Consider the following 17,676-nt stretch of genomic DNA (forward strand, 5'->3'; position numbering starts at 1 on the left):
CCACCACAATACGCTGATTTGATTGACGTCTTCAGTGAAAAGGAAGCTGATAAACTGCCCCCGCACAGACCCTTTGACTGTCAAATCACCTTACTCCCAGGAGCACAATTGCCAGTGGGCAAGCTGTATGCCATGTCAGACCGTGAGATGCAGGAGTTAAGGGAGTTCATTGACAAGAACCTCAAGCGAGGTTTCATCAGAGAGTCACGAGCGGTGGGGGGCAGCCCAGTGTTCTTTGTGGACAAAAAAAACACGGGCAAACCCAGGCTTGTGTGTGATTTCAGGGCCCTAAATGCTGTGTCAGAACCAGTGACTTTCCCTATGCCCAGAATTGATGACATTCTGACACGGGTGAGAAAAGGGAAGATTTTTACTAAGCTGGACCTTAGGGGGGCATATAACTTGATACGTGTGAGGAAGGGGGATGAGTGGAAAACCACTATGTTCACCCCCTTGGGGGCGTTTGAGTACCTCGTTATGCCTTTTGGATTACAAGCGGGCTCCGCCTGCTTTCAATCATTCATGAATCACGTCCTGGGGCCATTGCTTTACAAGAACTGCGTGGCGTTCTTAGATGACGTACTGGTGTACTCAGAGAATGAGGAGCAGCATGTGCGAGATGTTAGAGAAGTACTGAGCAAGCTGCGAGAAAATCGGCTGTGGGTGAAACTGGAGAAATGCCAGTTTCATAGCAGGGAGGTGGAATTCCTGGGGTACCGGTTGTCTGACAAGGGGTTGGCTATGGATCCCAGCAAGGTTCAAGCGGTACTGGAATGGAAAACACCAAAGACCAAGAAGGACGTGCAAAGGTTCCTGGGCTTCGGAAACTTCTATAGGAAGTTCATCAAGAATTTTGCCCATTTAACAGCGCCCATCACGGATTGTCTTAGCAGCAAGAAAAAATTTGCTTGGACGGAAGAAGCGCAAGGGGCATTCGAACGCTTAAAGGCAGCGTTTGCGTCGGAGGAGCAACTTTTGCACGTGGATCTACGGCAACCAATGCGAGTGGAGACGGACGCGTCAGACCGAGCGGTAGGGGCCGTGCTTCTCCAGCCGAGGAAAGATGCGTCTGAATGGAGACCGTGTGCATTCTTCTCGCGGAAGTTGAACAAATCCGAGAGGAACTACACAGTATATGACCGAGAACTGCTCGCCATTCATGAAGCATTCCGGAGATGGCGGCACTTGCTGATTGGGGCGCAGCACAAGGTTCAAGTCCGGACTGACCACAAAAATCTGGAGTACTGGAGAACAGCCCGAGTGCTGAACCAGAGACAAGTGAGATGGGCCCAGGAGTTCTCCAAATTCAATTTTGAGATTCGTTACGTGCCAGGGTCCGAGAACGTAAGAGCGGACGCTCTTTCCAGAAAGCCTGAGTACTTAGAGGGGGAGGGCGCGCCAGAAGCAAGGCACGTAATCCCTGAAGACCGCTGGGTGTGTGGGGCGGCTTTGGTGGGGCAGAAAGAACTGTTAGAGGGCACGGAGAACGACGAATACGCCCAAGAGAAACTCAGAGAACTCAGGAGGACAGCGGAGAACACAGGGGGGTTTGAAGAAAAGAGTGGGGCGTTGTATTACAAAGGGGCACTGTACATACCCGATGGGGAACTGAGGGGCAGAGTACTCAAGCAGTTGCATGATAGCCCCACAGCGGGGCATTTTGGACAGCACAAAACCATGTGGTTGGTTACCAGGGATTTTTGGTGGCCCAAGGTGAGGGAGGATGTACGGGAATATGTCAGGGGTTGCGACAGGTGCCAGCGAGCGAAAGGGGAGAGGGTGGCGCCAGCGGGGCTCTTACAACCCTTACCCACACCAGAAAGGCCATGGGAGGCAGTCTCCATAGATTTTATGACGGACCTGCCAAAATCCAAGGGCAAAACGGCGGTCATGGTAGTGGTAGATCTATTAACTAAGATGTGTCATTTTATAGCCTGTTCACATGCGGTCACAGCGGAGGAAACCGCCAAGTTGTTCGTAGAGCATATTTTCCGGTTGCATGGCGCCCCCTTGAGGGTGGTCAGCGACAGAGGGAAACAGTTTACTTCCAGGTTCTGGAGGAAACTTATGAGCTTACTGCACGTGGAAATCAATTTCTCCACTGCCCGGCACCCGGAAACAAATGGGCAAGCGGAAAGGGCAAACGGGATTTTACAACAATACCTGAGGTGTTATGTAAAGGACCGAGAAAATGATTGGGTAGATAAGTTACCTCTGGCAGAATTTGCCTACAACAACGCTGAGAACGTGTCCACAGGGCTGAGTCCCTTTCTGGCAAATTATGGGTGTCATCCCAGGGCATTTCCAGGAGAAGGAGGGGAGAGGTGGAGTGTGCCGGCGGCGGAACATTTTGTTGAAGAGATGGAAGCCATCCACCGTCAGCTACAACTTAACTTAGAGAGAGCCAAGGAAGAATATAAAAAGCAAGCAGACAAAAATAGGAGGGAAGGTGAAACTATAAGGGTGGGAGACCGGGTGTGGCTATCCACCCAGGGACTACCTTTCAAGGGGGGTTGTAAGAAACTGAAACCCAAAAGATTGGGACCCTTTGAGGTCATACAGCAGGTGAACCCAGTAGCATTCAAACTCAGACTGCCCAATCACATGAAATTGCACCCAGTATTTCACAGGTCATTACTGTCGCCGTACCGAGAGGGACGTGAATGGGGGGGGGGAGCGTGAGAGAGAGGTCTCCCGAACGCCCGTGATAGAAGAGAGAGAACGCGACATGAACGTGGCAGGAATCATTGATTCCAGGTGGAAGGGGGATCAGGTGGAATATCTGGTAGAATGGGAGGGGGAAGTAGAGTCGGAAAACACTTGGGTACCCGCTGAGGTAGTCAATGACGAGGTTTTAATAGAAACATTTCATAGGCGTTTCCCAAAGAAACCGCAACCCGTGGCACGATTTAGAAGGGAACACTTTGGGACCACTGATGAGGAAGGAGAGTTTGGAGGGTTCCCAGAGTCAGGGGTGGGTGAGGAAGCCGACTCCGACGAAGAAGAGGAAGACGGGGAGAGAGACGGTACGCCATGGTTAGAAGTGTTTGAATCCTCGGACGACGAGGAGAGTTCCTTTAGGGGCTTTCCGCCTTCACCGCCAGTGGGAGAGGACGCGGGGGGTGAAGGGGGCCCTGAGGGGGAGGTGGATGTCAGGGAACTGCCATCGGAAAGAGAGTTGGTGCCGGGGCTCCAGCAGACTCGGAGAGATTCTGCAGCGGAGGAGGGAACCAGCAGGGGGAGAGCAGAAGCTCCGGCAGAAGGGGAGTCGGAGGAGGGAGGGCTCTGGGATACTTCTAGTGAGAATAGTGCAGAGGTAACAAGACCCCCGTTGGCAACTCCCACCCTTCGGCGGAAGCTGTCACGTAGAGAGTCACGAAGGCGCATGTCCGTGAAACAACTTTTATGTTGGAGTAAATTTCGTAGACGCCCACTGTCAGATTCTACCAGCGACTAACGGAGTCACGCCTTGGGAGGCTCCGTTAGTGCCTCGGTTTGGATGACCAGCCAAACACCAGAGGGATCAAGCTTTTACGCACAAGCAGCTCATTATCCCATCACACATAGTAACAAACAAAACAATAAGACACACACCCCAACACACAGCGTTTAAAAGGCCATATATTATTTCATTAGCTAAAGGCATGAGAGAAGAGGAATGTTTTTCCCTGGCACCTAAAGATATGTAATGAAGGCTCCAGGTGAGCTTCCCTGGGGAGAGCATTCCACAAAGGGGAGCCACTGCATAAAAGGTCTGTTCCCATGTTGCCACCCTCTCTGGAGCGGGGGGCATACAAAGAAGGGCCCCTGATGATGATCTCAGAGTCTGGGTTGGTTCCTATAGTGAGAGGTGGTCCTTGAGGATATTGGAACTTACAGGGGCCATTGCAACTTACAAGGCACATTTGAAATCCCATCTGACATAGTGACGGGCATTTTCGGTGTTAGCATGGGATAGATGTGAAGAGGCATGTTATGTGAAGATGCTGACTCTCTCATATCGGATTAGCCACAGAAAACAGAGCCAGTGTGTTGTAGTGGTTAGAGAGCTGGCTGTTGGATTTCTATTCCTCTCACTGTGCAGATATGTAGGATTGGTTCATCCCATGTCTGTGTTATGCATTCCAGCACCGACTGTTGGAATCACGGGAGCGGATGTTTACTGTACTCTGCTTCCATTTGGTTTTGCTTTCACTTCTGACTTCTGTCTGAAGAAGACCAGAGAGAAGAGACATGTTTTCTTTTCTTCTGCCTTATGGTTAATAAAGTAGCTTTAGTGCTTACAACCTCAGCCTAGCTCTGACTGCGTTTATCTCTGCTGGACTCTGAATATGTGCTCAGTGTCTCCAAGACATGAGTCCTTATAAATCGCCGGGGAAGGTGTTTCGGAACTCCCTAGAGCTACACGCTGATGGGAGAGACAGGCTGGAATCTTTCCTGTTGTATGCCTGGGGGGTCGTCCTTCCCCCAGCTGACCCGACACTGGCTCTGAGCCTAGGGAAACAGATTCAAATCCCTACTTGGCTGTGTAGCTCACTGGGTGACCTTGGGCTGGTCATCTTCTCTCAGGCTAATGTGGCCCACAGGGTTGTTCAATAAAATAAAGTTTTTGCGCAAAATCTACTCATCCAATTTTTTGAGTCACTGAGACCCCAATTGCACCTGCGAATGTCTGCAAGCAACCAATGGCTTAGTAGATGGACTTAATGGCAACTCTCAGTCAAGGATTTTTGGATATCCATTCTCAGGGCCAGCCCACCTATTAGGCATGGTAAGGTGGCTGCTTCAGCATGGCAGGCGCCCAGAGGCACTGCAGCCCTCCGTCTGCTGGACACTCATGACCCACCGCTGGGTGTTCACTGCTGCTGCTGCTGCTGGGTGCTCTCCTCCTCCTCCAGCTCCTCTGCTGCTGTAGTTGTACCCCTTACCACTGCAGTCACTTCACCTCCTCCATGGCCCACCCACTGCTGTGTCTCCTCCTCCTCTGCCTGGAGGTGGGCAGGGAAAGCCCCAATGTGCTGATGGCAAGGTGCATGGCAGCAAACGGCTTGCAGTGGTGGGGACATGACCGTGGCAGGGTGTGGATGCAGCAGCAGAGGAGGAACAGGAGGTGGAAGTGAGCACACAGTGGTGGTAAACAACTGGCAGTGACAAACTGGAGCCTGGGGAGGGGTGTAGCAGTGGGGGGGGGGTGCCTCCAGGGGCAGGAGGTGGTATTGAGGGGTGGGGTTGTCTCTGACAGCAACACATTCTATCCATTCTTCTCTGTTCACAGAAAGATCTTAGCGAAATGTGTTGTTGAGGGTTGCCCTCAACATTTCTGGGGCCTCCTTCAAAAGAATAAGTGAAGTCCTCAGATTTAATGGTTGGCTTCAATACCAAGCTATCATATGAGAGGCAAGCTTACACCTGTCTGCAGCCTGTGAGATATGCTGACCAACATTCAGTCACAAGCCTTCATTCTAATATGAAAATTTTGCAGCTGATGAACAGTTGTTGTTGTTGTTTAGTCATTTAGTTGTGTCCAACTCTTTGTGACCCCATGGACCAGAGCACGCCAGGCACTCCTGTCTTCCACTGCCTCCCGCAGCTTGGTCAAACTCATGCTGGTAGCTTCGAGAACACTGTCCAACCATCTCGTCCTCTGTCGTCCCCTTCTCCTTGTGCCCTCCATCTTTCCCAACATCAGGGTCTTTTCCAGGGAGTCTTCTCTTCTCATGAGGTGGCCAAAGTATTGGAGCCTCAGCTTCAGAATCTGTCCTTCCAGTGAGCACTCAGGGCTGATTTCCTTAAGAATGGATAGGTTTGAACTTTCCTTAAGAATGGATAGGTTTGATACAAAGAGTGCTGTCCAATGCTGTCCAGTATATACCATGAAACACAGCATAAATTCTCTATGTGTTTATTGATGAAGACATATATGTGGTGGGGAAACTGAAGCTACCCTAGCAACTCAAAACCTAAGCCAGACAGTTGTTGAGAAACTGTCGATACATTTATAATGTTCTGAATGGAATATTACAAATTGATAACATCTTTTCCAGTGTCCCACTGGCCAGAGTGTTCACGCAGAACAACCGGACTCTGGCTCATGCATTCAGAAAAACAAACAAACAAACAAACAAACCAAAAACCCCGGAGTTCTTTGTCCACAAACCCAAAGTGTCAACAGCAACTTTTTAAATAAGTGATGCATTGAGACTTTCCAGGACAGAGTAAGAAACAAAATCAAAACAAACTAGTAAAGAAAACATCCAGAGAAAATGAAAAGAATGTCTTAATAATGTCCATTTCATTTAATGTTTTCAGCCCCACAAACTACAGACAATACTTTGAAGGTTCACAAAGTGTAAATGGATTGCCAATAAAATAGTAATAATAAAAATGATCAGGGCAGCGACTGTAGATGTTATATTGATTTTATCAAAGGGTGCTGAAGAGATGTGCTTTGATTAACTTGCTCTCAATTTTCCCACAAAAGTAATAGTATCTGATTCATATCTCCTAATGCCGTAATAGAGATCTTTCTTACGGAATCCATAAGCATTTTGAAGGCTTAGCTAAGTGCCCTTGAATATGAAGTTGCAAAACTTTTCTTGTTCTTGATTCGCATGGAGTGAACATGATGCATTAACAGTGGTGACATTGTTGGCAACTACTTAGTTGTAGACTGAAGAGTACCTTTTCCATGATGCTGTTTCATACGGACTCTTTCCTCCAACCTCTATTTTAAGAACACTTTTAAGGACAAATGCGAACCCATATGGGACTGGCAAGGTACTTGGATATGCTTTAGAGGACCTGATCGTCTGTAAGGCTGATTCAGCTGACAGGCACAAGAAATGTGGCTTTTTCTGTGATGGGACCCCCCCAAAAAACCCCTTCTTTATAAAGAAACAGAGTGCATCTGAACCCTTTCTTCAAAATAAAGCAGTATTGATTGTCTCATTAGCACGTGAAATTTGGCTGCCCATTTTAATGTTGGTGTCGTGGATAGCCATCTCTCTGTATAACTTTTGTGTGTTGTCTACTGCTCCCATTGCATTGCATAATGACAACCCATCTACTCCCCACCACCAAGAAATTATCACCCACAAATATCTCCATTCTTCTTGCTTGCAGAACCTCCCACACCTATTGCACCTCCAGAACTTCTAGCAGTTGGAGCCACCTATCTATGGATCAAGCCAAATGCCAACTCCATCATTGGAGATGGACCTATCATCCTGAAAGAGGTGGAGTACCGTACGACCAATGGGAACTGGGCTGAAACCCACATTGTTGATTCACCCAATTACAAGTTATGGCATCTAGACCCCGATGTGGAGTATGAGATCAGAGTGCTTCTTACCAGACCTGGAGAAGGAGGAACTGGACCTCCTGGACCTCCGCTCACAACAAGAACAAAATGTGCAGGTAAGTCATATTGATTTTAAGACTCTGTGAGTGTCATACAAACAGGGGCATGTTATGGTAAAGGCTGATTTTCTGTTGACCAAATAATCAGATGTAGTATATGGTCCAAGTAAGTTCCTCCACTCTTATTGTATTTCCCCTGCCTGCTGCATATTTCCCGCCCCCTCGGTTTTTTTTTAAAAAAAGAGGATATGTATTTCATTTTATTTGCTTATGACCTTATGCCCTTCCCTATCCCATAAGTTCATGTTGTTTTATAATCAGTGTTCTTTTTCTAAAAAAAAATGTTTAGGGGTACTCTCATTTTCCTACTTGTATTGAAATACTACCAGTCAATGAGACCAAATTTAGATTCACAAAAAATTAGGGGTATGCGTACCCCTGCTCCCCCCCCCCGAAAAAAGTGCTGTTTATAATATATTGAAAAGTTTAAAATATATGAATCATGGTACAATATAAATGACTCTGCTTTGTAATCACATTGGTGTATTCCATTTTGATTTGCACACACACAGTCACTCACATAATGAGAGAAGGAACACATGGCAATGTAAGTGATGTGGGTTGCTCTTTTCTTATATATCCTTCAAAAAAGAATCGGGAGTCACTGGGCCTCAAGACTGAAGTAAGTCAGAGAACAGGGGTTTTGACCAGAGTTTTTCATTGTATTTCCACTTCGTGGAGGGCTCTTTCAAGTGTCGCCTCATTGTGATGGGACTTATGTAAGAAGAGTCGGTCCATGTCATATATGATAAACAGCATAATACAACACTGTTAAATCAGCTTGTCCTCTGGAGTATCAATATTCTGTTTCTGAATTTATGGTTTCTGTGTAGAAAACTGATAGTGGGACTTCAACATTGTACTCTAATGGACACATTCACCTTACTGCATAGGGTTTATGGATAGTTTTATGGATGAACATGAAGGACAAAACAATGGGGCTTCTTCTGCTACCTTTTCATTGTTATGTCAGTAGTACTAGTAGCATGAGAATTTGGAGAGTTGTAGTATAACACCAAGCACTGTAAGCGGGCCTTTGCAGGGGGAGAGGGGCAGCTAGGTAGACTTGTCCTGGGCCTCAGAGGGCAAAGCCAGTTGGAGCAGCGTGTGGGGCTTCCAGGGTTCTGTTGGACTTAGGCTGTCATGCCAAGCACACCCCATGCCTCCCAAACAACCAGGGACTCCCGACCCTGGGCCTCAGGCAAGCTCTACATGGGCCTGACTATAAACATACATTCAGAATATGCACTGTCCTGGTTTGCATGTTGTGGTATGTCAGACTATGGTTTCCTGGGACCACACAAACTTGCAGACTACTTAAGAGATTCTTGTAGCCACTCTGCTCATCCCTGACCTTCTTTGCTCTCACACTAAGCTCAGCTAAACTAAACTAAAGCCAAGGTTTGGTTTGGTTCAGTATACCATCTGAACCAGACTCAAGGTTAATCACTCTCCTCCCTAACCACATGGGGCAGCCAAGAATAAACCTTTACAGTCATACCTCAGGTTGAATATGCTTCATGTTGAGCGTGTTCGAGTTGTGCTCCGTGGCAACCCGGAAGTAACGGAGTGTGTTACTTCTGGGTTTCACCGCTCGCGCATGCACAGACGCTCAAAATGATGTCACACGCATGTGCAGAAGCGGCGAAAAGCGACGTGCATGTGCAGACGTGCTGTCGCTAGTTACGTTTGCTTCTGGATGCGAACGGGGCTCCGGAACAGATCCCGTTCGTATCCAGAGGTACCACTGTATATTTTTTGGAGAAGACAGTGAGAAGTGATTCACACTGTTTTTGAGTAGTCTATCATCTTTATAGTGGCACTCCATAAATTAATGATGGAGACAGTAACAGCCAGAGCTCTGTGAAGCAGGTGACTTAAAAAAAAGTGTTTAAATAATCATTTGCAAAATAAAAAGGGGGGAGGGAGGTGAAAGGCTTCCCTTCCCCAATGCAAACCCACTTCTCATATTGGTGGATGAATTGTAGGCCTTGAAAGGGCACCCAAAGGAGCACCCTCAACAGGCAATGGATGGCTGGATGGGCTAGTTGAATTGATTGCAGACACTTCTGCCCTCAACTTAAACTCTGTGAAAACTTTGGGCCAGATCTTGCTTCATTGGTGGTCTTGGACTATAGCTCAGGTCTTTCCTCTTAGCACCCAGGTGTAGGTTGTTGTTGTTGTTTGGCTTTTGTTTTAATGTATTACAGGCAGTAATCAGCAGGTGGCTTTCAGAAGCTAGAGAGGAAGGACAGGTTTTCTATCGTTGTTGCTGGTGGTGTGAGAGGCGCAAAAAAAAAATATGAAAAAAATAAACTATCATCCCAACAGGCTCGTTATCTGAGGACATGCCAGTCTCATCTTCTGTAAATCCTCCCAACGATGAAGTCACTGTCAAATCCTACAGCCTGAAGCCAAATTTTGTGTTGTAAAAGATTGTTTCAAATGACTCTAGTGGAAAACAGAGTGATTCTGAAAAGTCAAAGCTGCTAGAGATGGGAGGCTGGTTGCTTTATGAAACAGGAAACTTGCGGCTGAGACTTGGTTGCCAGTCACAGCTCACAGTTTCTAATGTGAGACTTCACTATTCACAAGAGCTGACAGTTAAATGACAGGATGTGTGTGCCCTACAAAGTAATCTGATATGATACTCTGCATCTGCTGGGCTTCGTACACCTTCCATTTTAGTGTCGAATCTCCCACGCCCCAGGAAGTATTTAATGCTGCCCTAAGTTGGGCCATAAAAGGGAGAATTTCCATCATTTGTCTGGTTATCATAGAGAAGAAAACCCATGATTCAACATTTGTTTTACTGTAAAGGAAACATTTATAAGAATATTGAATTACAGAAAAACTACAAGAATTTCAAATCTCACACTTATTCAAATATCAGAGTTTTCTAGAGGAAACACAAATTTGCCCACTCACACCTGTTATGCCCCGTTCTTAATAAGAGAGCAATCCAGATAAATTAACAAAGGTTTTACTGTTGTAACAATTGTTTTCTCAAAATTTGTCTTCTGTATCATGAAAATAAATAAAAACACTATTTTTAATAATAATAATAATAATAATAATAATAATAATAATAATAGTTTTTATGTTTTCACCAACAACATTTGGATGTAGCCCACCTTTGCACAGGTTAACTAGCATTGGTACAGTTAAATATTAAATTGGGTAGTGGAAAACAGTCACGTAGACGGTAGTAAATAATTGACATTTGCTCACTTGCCACCTGTCTTTTCTTGTTGAAGAAAAATTCACCATCACAGAGATTTCACTTAGGTAGTGTCACGCTCCATTATTAGCTTTTTGATGAGAATGAGAATTGAGACGGAAGTTCGCCAGTTTCAGATCATGAGCCCCCCCTATGTCAATACAATTGATTAAATGTTTTTGGCTCTGAATACAGAATAGCATGATAAATACCATTCCCTAAGTATGTCTTCAGCAGTTACTATCATTATCATTGTATATATAAAATTTTATCCCGCTTTCCCCCCTAATTTCAGCTGCTACAATAAAAAACAGCACAGCAACCACCCTTTCGTTAAAAGGAGTCAATTCCCAAAAGCCTGTTAGAAGAAGAAAGTCTTCACCTGCCAGCAGAAAGACACCAAAGAGGGAGCCAGTCTAACATATTTAGGGAGGGAGTTAAGCCCGGGAGCAGCCACCAAGAAGGCCCTGTCCCACATCCCTACCAAGTATACCTGTGAGGATGACCTCTCTACCTGACCCTTGGGTCTCTCTTCAGATAACACCCTCTCTCCTCAGGCCATAGCCCTCACTCATCCTGCTTTGTAACCCAAATATTTTTGCTTGGCTGGAATATGTCAATGAACCATGATAGTGCTCCTTATTTGCACAGCAGCAGGACGAGAGAGGTGTGAGAGTGTGTGTAGACACTAGTCTACTGTAGAAAAGTAAAATTTACATTTGATTTTCTACTGGCTGTTGCTTTTGCTTCCACTCAACACTGGCATGTGGTCCTCAGAAGGTGGCCCAGAAAGAAATGTGGCTATTAGTTTGAAAAGGATTCCCTACTCTTGAAGTAAATGCTGACAGAGATGGCTTTAGCCATGCCTGATATATTCATTTTCTTAGAATTCTGGTACTCTGGAGAAATGAGGGTGTTGGGTTTGGCTGGACTCTGGAACCACCTTCTCTGGTGCTTCCATGAACTGTTTACCCACTTATCTCCCCACATCATGAAATAAATGAAAGTGGTGGTTACTGGCCTACAGTACTACATACATTGCCACCCCAAACATCTGCCACTGCTTCTGAGGGTCATTTGAGGACCCCCAGGACTTGCAGAGTCCCAGACCTAGGCCCCACAGCCCATGGGCAATGGCAGTACAGGGTGTAGAATTATTTTGCTTCATTTTATAAAATGAAGTGAGCCAAAATGCTCTCATACTGAAATCTTATCTTTTAAAAAAGGATCACAGATATATAGATCCACAATCCTCCTAGCCTAATATCATCTACCAGGCTTTTCCATGGATTAATAACTCGCTATCCCAAACTTGATTTATGTCTGCTGTTGCAATATATCAATGTGCTTTATGCATCTTTCTCTTTCCCTCTCTATTCTGAGCATGGCTCTGTTGAAGTCATATTTATGGGCCCCCAAGGTGTCTGCAGAAACAAGAGTGCACTATATTGATGATACAATTAATACAATATCATTATCTTTTTCTAAGACGGCAGGTGGGCAGCATCACAGTATATTAGTGAAATATTCTGTGATTTTGAGATAAAATTCCCTGAGACCGAGGGGAAAGCATCATAGATGAAAATCTCGTTTTTTTCAAATGCCTAATGCTCCAATCGATACGACCAGGGACTGCAGCATTTTGTGGCATTTTTTTGCCGGTTTGTCATAAGATTTTGCTCTCCAAAATAGGATTCTGTTTAGTAGAAGGAGGCAGCTGTTTTCAATGCATCCTCTTTTTCTTATCTATTAGCTCCAAGTGGAGTACAGTACCTGGGAAGGCTTGTATTTTTTCTGCTTCAGTGGTAAATTTGGAAAGTGACTTGATTATTATTTTAATAAATGCTCAGAAAGACAGGCTGTAACATGCCTATTCTTGCTGCTCATATTATCTCTCTAGCTTGAAACCTTTAAAACAAAAGATGTTGCTATTATGGTACAATGAAATTGAAGCAATTTGCTGGTGCAATATTTCCATAACATTTTCAGTCTGATAAGAATGGAACAAGAAATGTGAACTTTACTTATCATCATCATCACAATAACCTTAAGATGTAAACTCCTTGAAATAGCCTAGTCTCTTCTTCCATGTACAGTGGTACCTCGGGTTAAGAACTTAATTCGTTCCGGAGGTCCGTTCTTAACCTGAAACTGTTCTTAACCTGAGGTACCACTTTAGCTAATGGGGCCTCCTGCTGCCGCTGCGCTGCCACCACACGATTTCTGTTCTCATCCTGAAGCAAAGTTTTTAAATTGAGGTACTATCTATGGGTCAGTGGAGTCTGTAACCTGAAGCGTCTGTAACCTGAAGCATCTGTAACCCAAGGTACCACTGTATCTCTTGTGCTTTCTGACTTCTTTACATAATGCACCCTATTAATTTGTTAGTTTCTGAGCCTTTTCCATGTCCCCACCTGAATGTTGTCTATCTTCCTTTTACAATTATCTTCTCTTAAGCACCCAGCACATTGCTAGAGTACTTCTTCTTCTTCTTCTTCTTCTTTGGTGATCACTTGTAGCCGACTAAGATTGTCTTCCATGAATATGGTCTTAACATGTGTCCATAAGTGACTGTGGAGGCCAATTCTGGATCCGCACATCCTTCCACAGTGTGGACAAAGGTTTCTGGGCAGGAGTTGATCACAGTGAGGATCTGACAAATGTGTCTTGCACTTAGTGTACAACAAGGACCTGAACAACTTGAGCAGTGCATTGTTTGGTACCCCCTGGCAAGGAAGCAAGTGGCAGAAATGAAATTTCACCAAGTGACAAGAATTGTTGCATTCTGATATTTGGTTAGTTGGTTGTGGATTTCCATAGCTGAAGCAAAGGGGAAATGTTTATTTAGGACTTGTTCCATTTGAATGACAGAAGAATTACACACTCACCTTTTCCCTCAGTGTGAGAAGGGAAAACCTTTACAAGACTTGGAATAAAAGTTCCCCCTATTGTTTCTGTCTCTGTTTTGTGTTGCTGCAGAATGGGAATCAGTGCAAGTTGCACTGTGAATGTGTGGGTGACTCCGTTGAGAAAGGTGGCTCTTTTCATGATCAAAGGTGTAGCATGCCCTGGAGCAGATTTTGATGGGAGTCATCAAAATTGTGTGTTTGTCTCACTATACTTTTCTTCATTTTCCCATTCCTTTTGACCTCCCTTGGCCCATAAAACCCACATGTTCAAACTGCTGTGGCAGGGAAAATACAATGTACTTGCTGATGTTTATAGCCTGTGAAATAGTGAGACCTGGTTTGTCTGTCTTTTCCATAGAACTAATAATACTGGCAAACATTGTTATGTAAAGGAAGAGGTGTTCTCAGTTGCCAAATAAGTCTTCTTTTCACATGTAGTTATTCATCATTTATTTTTATATACCACTTAATGTCAAAATAGGCTTTTAAGCAGCTTAACAAAGTATAAAAAGCAAAAAACCCCACAAATAATTACTATCCATAATGAAAATATGCAATAAAACAATTTCACTTAAGCTACACAGCTATGAAAATCAGAGATTGGGGTCCAGATAACAAGGGAATACCTGAGTAAAGAGGTGCATCTTCAGAAGCCAGTGGAACACCAATAGAGATTGAGTCTCTTACATTTCAGCAAAGGGTGCATTCCATAAATCTGGTACCACCAGTGAGAAAGCACTGCAGTAAACTGGAAACCATCAGGACCTGGCAAGACTATCAAAATTTGTTGATCTTCATGCCCTTACCAGGCACTGGAGATGATGTCAGTCTTTGACTCAGTGCCTCAGTAGTGTATTATCTTTGAGACCTGGAAGAGGTGAAAAGTAGAGTGTATTTTATACACACACACACACACACACACACACACCAATATAAATATCTTTTTTGTTCTCAGTGGCAATGTGTTTTAAGAAGTTATCTTTTCTTTCTGTAACTGCCGCAAAACACACGCATACACAGTTCTGAGATTATTTCCATATTCAGTACTTGTGGTTTAAGTGGCCTCACCAGGCATAGTCATATATTGTGCAATGGTGCCAGAACTAAACTCAACTATTGAGCATCTCTCAATGGACAGATCTGTCAGTTTTGATTTCTCTCAGTTTCTCTCTTTTCCAGTCTTATGTTCTTTTATCCACCCTCCCGATTATTTTTTGGGTGATATATCCTTTTTAAAGCCCGCCAAAAAATCATCAGCATTTGGGCTCCCCATTTCAGTGCGCTTTTCTCCTCCTATATACATTTGCATCTGGGATGTTGCTTTATACACACACTTTCGCGAGCCATTTGCCCTAATATAATGCATGTGATGTGTTATTTTCACTGACTTAATGGAGTCAATGGAGCACACTTTTTGCTCCAAATATGCATTGTTTGCACTTTATTTGGTAGGAGAGCTGCCTCACAAAATCCAGTAAAGTACAAATTTCAGAGTATAACTGCATGTCAGTATGAATATCATTTCAGGGACTGTAAAGTAGGCAGACTCACAATAAAATGTGAATTGAACTGAATTTCTCCTTTATCCCAAGCAGGGAGTAGATGGAAGCAGAAAAAACGGGAGCCACACACGAAGCTGGGTTGAAAACACCCCTCAATTTTCCTGGTACGCAATAATTAATGTATTAAAATACACAATGAAACAACCCCATTGAGCCTATGTTAAATATAAACGTCCATAGTTAAAATATGTAACGAAGCAATCCCATTAGAATTCAGTGATTAAAACAGGAGGCACAGGGCAATATTGCAGACACCCCAGCAGTTGCTGACAGGAGAAAACCAAAGCATCTTGTTGGGTTAACTGGGGGACAAAAGAGGTTATTAAGGCAAAATATGTTGTGAGCTGCTCATGTTGTCTGCAGCCACCAGTTTGAAGGTTTGGTTGGTATCCTATTTCAGTGGTGGACTGAGCTGGCCGCTCAGGTTAGTAGACATGCTTAAGCCCCTCCCATGCCCTCCATCTTGCTGAGTTCTGATAATATCACTTAAGGTTGTATTCAGCACAGTGCTAATAAAGTGTCTAGATTTGAGGATGGTGCAGGCATGCAAAAAGCAAGGAGAGCTGGGAGAATCCATTGTGCTAGCAAAGGGGAGGATTATATATATATATACTGTATTAAAATTATATACCACTCTTCATCTGAGGATCACAAGGCAGTTTACAGTATAAAATATATTTAACACAAAAACAAACTTAACAATATCCCCCTCACACAAGGCCATAGATTGTTTAATTAGCCAAAGGTCTGGTATAAGAGGAATGTTTTCACCTGGTGGGACTTAAATGGGAGGGAAGAAGAAGAAGAAGAAGAAGAAGAAGAAGAAGAAGAAGAAGAAGAAGAAGAAGAAGAAGAAGAAGAAGAAGAAGTTGTTTTATTTATATCCCGCCCTCCCCAGCCGAAGCCGGGCTCAGGGCGGCTAACAACACTAAAACAGTACAACATTATAAAACATTATAAAAATGAATTAAAATCAAAATTGATGGCAACCATAAACTAAAGTTTTGTAAAGATTGCCAAAGGAGGGAGTCAGGCTGCGCCCTGACCAAAGGCCAGGTGGAACAGCTCTGTCTTGCAGGCCCTGCGGAAAGATGTCAAGTCCTGGAGGGCCCTTGTCTCTTGTGAGAGGGAGGTATCGAAGATTACACCCAAACTCTTAACGGATGGTGCTGGCACTAATTGCACCCCCGCAAGAGATGGGAGTTGCCCCCTCAGTCCCATGTCGTCCCGTCCCAGCCAGAGGACCTCTGTCTTTGAAGGATTTAGCTTCAACCGGCTCCCACGTAACCATCCAGCCACAGCCTCCAAGCATCTGATCAGTGTGTCTGGGGCCGAGTCCGGGTGGCCGTCCATCAACAGATAGAGTTGGGTGTCATCAGCATACTGATGGCAGCCCAGCCCAAAACTCTGGACAAGCTGGGCGAGGGGGCGAATAAAGATGTTAAAAAGCATCAGGGAGAGTATTGCACCCTGGGGCACACCACACACCAAGGAGTGGCGGGATGACAATTCCCCCCCAAGCGCCACCCTCTGTCCCCGACCAGAGAGAAACAAGCGCAGCCATTGAAGGACTGTGCCCTGGATCCCCACGTCGGCAAGGCGGTGGTCCAGGAGTTCGTGATTGACCATGTCGAAGGCTGCTGACAGGTCTAGAAGAATCAGCAGCCCCGACCCGCCTCAATCCAGCTGCCTGCGGAGATCATCTGTTAGGGCGACCAGAGCCGTCTCGGTCCCATGACCAGCGCGGAAGCCGGACTGGAATGGATCCAGAGCCGATGTTTCATCCAGAAACCTACCAAGCTGTTCAGCATCCGCTCTCTCAATCACCTTAGCCAGGAATGGAAGATTCGAAACTGGGCGGTAATTGGATAGATCTAAGGGATCTAATGATGTTTTCTTTAAGAGCGGGCGCACCACTGCCTCCTTCAGTTCCCCTGGGAATGTCCCGGTGCCAAGGGACAGATTGATGATATCCCCCAGGGGGGCCCGCACCTCGTCTGGACACGCTCTAATCAGCCAGGACGGGCACGGGTCGAGAGGACAGGTGGTGGGCTTTCCAGCTCGGAGGAGTCTGTCCACATCGGCTGGGGATATCCAGTCAAAGTGGTCCAATACTGAACCCGAGGACAGTCGAAGGGCCTCCAGTTCCTTTATTGTATCCAAATTGGCAGGGAGGTCATGGCGGAGCAACAAGACCTTCTCCGCAAAAAAGCTCGCAAAAGCTCGGAAACTTGCAGAAAGGGTTTAAGACAGCCCTCACATTCCTGTTGGAGTCCCTGGAAGCTCGAATGGGAGCACAGGAGCTGTCTTAAAGTCTTTGTCAAAGCCTCTTTGATGCACCTTACACACACTTTTGCACATGGCTTTAATCTCATTTGGTGAGTGCTGATTAAATCCTGTTGCTTTGCTGTGTGATCTTGAGATCTGCTTGGAATGTGAGTGCCCAGTGAATGCAGGATTAAATTCTGTCCTCCTGCTCATCAGCTGACACCACTAGTGACATCAACTAATGGATGAGTGGCTATGATTTGAGAAAACAGCCTTGTGGGCCAAATTAGGCTCCCTG

General features: G+C 45.2%; 1 protein-coding gene across 17 annotated transcripts in view; it reads left to right on the forward strand.

Annotated features, from left to right (window-relative positions):
- PTPRT (protein tyrosine phosphatase receptor type T) overlaps positions 1 to 17,676 on the forward strand; it is a 591,983-nt gene that overhangs the window by 315,657 nt on the left and 258,650 nt on the right. For all 17 annotated transcript variants that reach the window (XM_081916619.1, XM_081916633.1, XM_081916621.1 and 14 more), the window contains exon 7: positions 7,123 to 7,416. In XM_081916619.1, coding sequence (XP_081772745.1) covers positions 7,123 to 7,416 — 294 coding nt within the window. The remainder of the gene's footprint in view (positions 1 to 7,122; positions 7,417 to 17,676) is intronic.

The sequence above is a fragment of the Podarcis melisellensis genome, assembly GCF_964234715.1.
Source record: "Podarcis melisellensis genome assembly, chromosome: 6".
In the NCBI taxonomy this organism is placed as follows: domain Eukaryota; kingdom Metazoa; phylum Chordata; class Lepidosauria; order Squamata; family Lacertidae; genus Podarcis; species Podarcis melisellensis.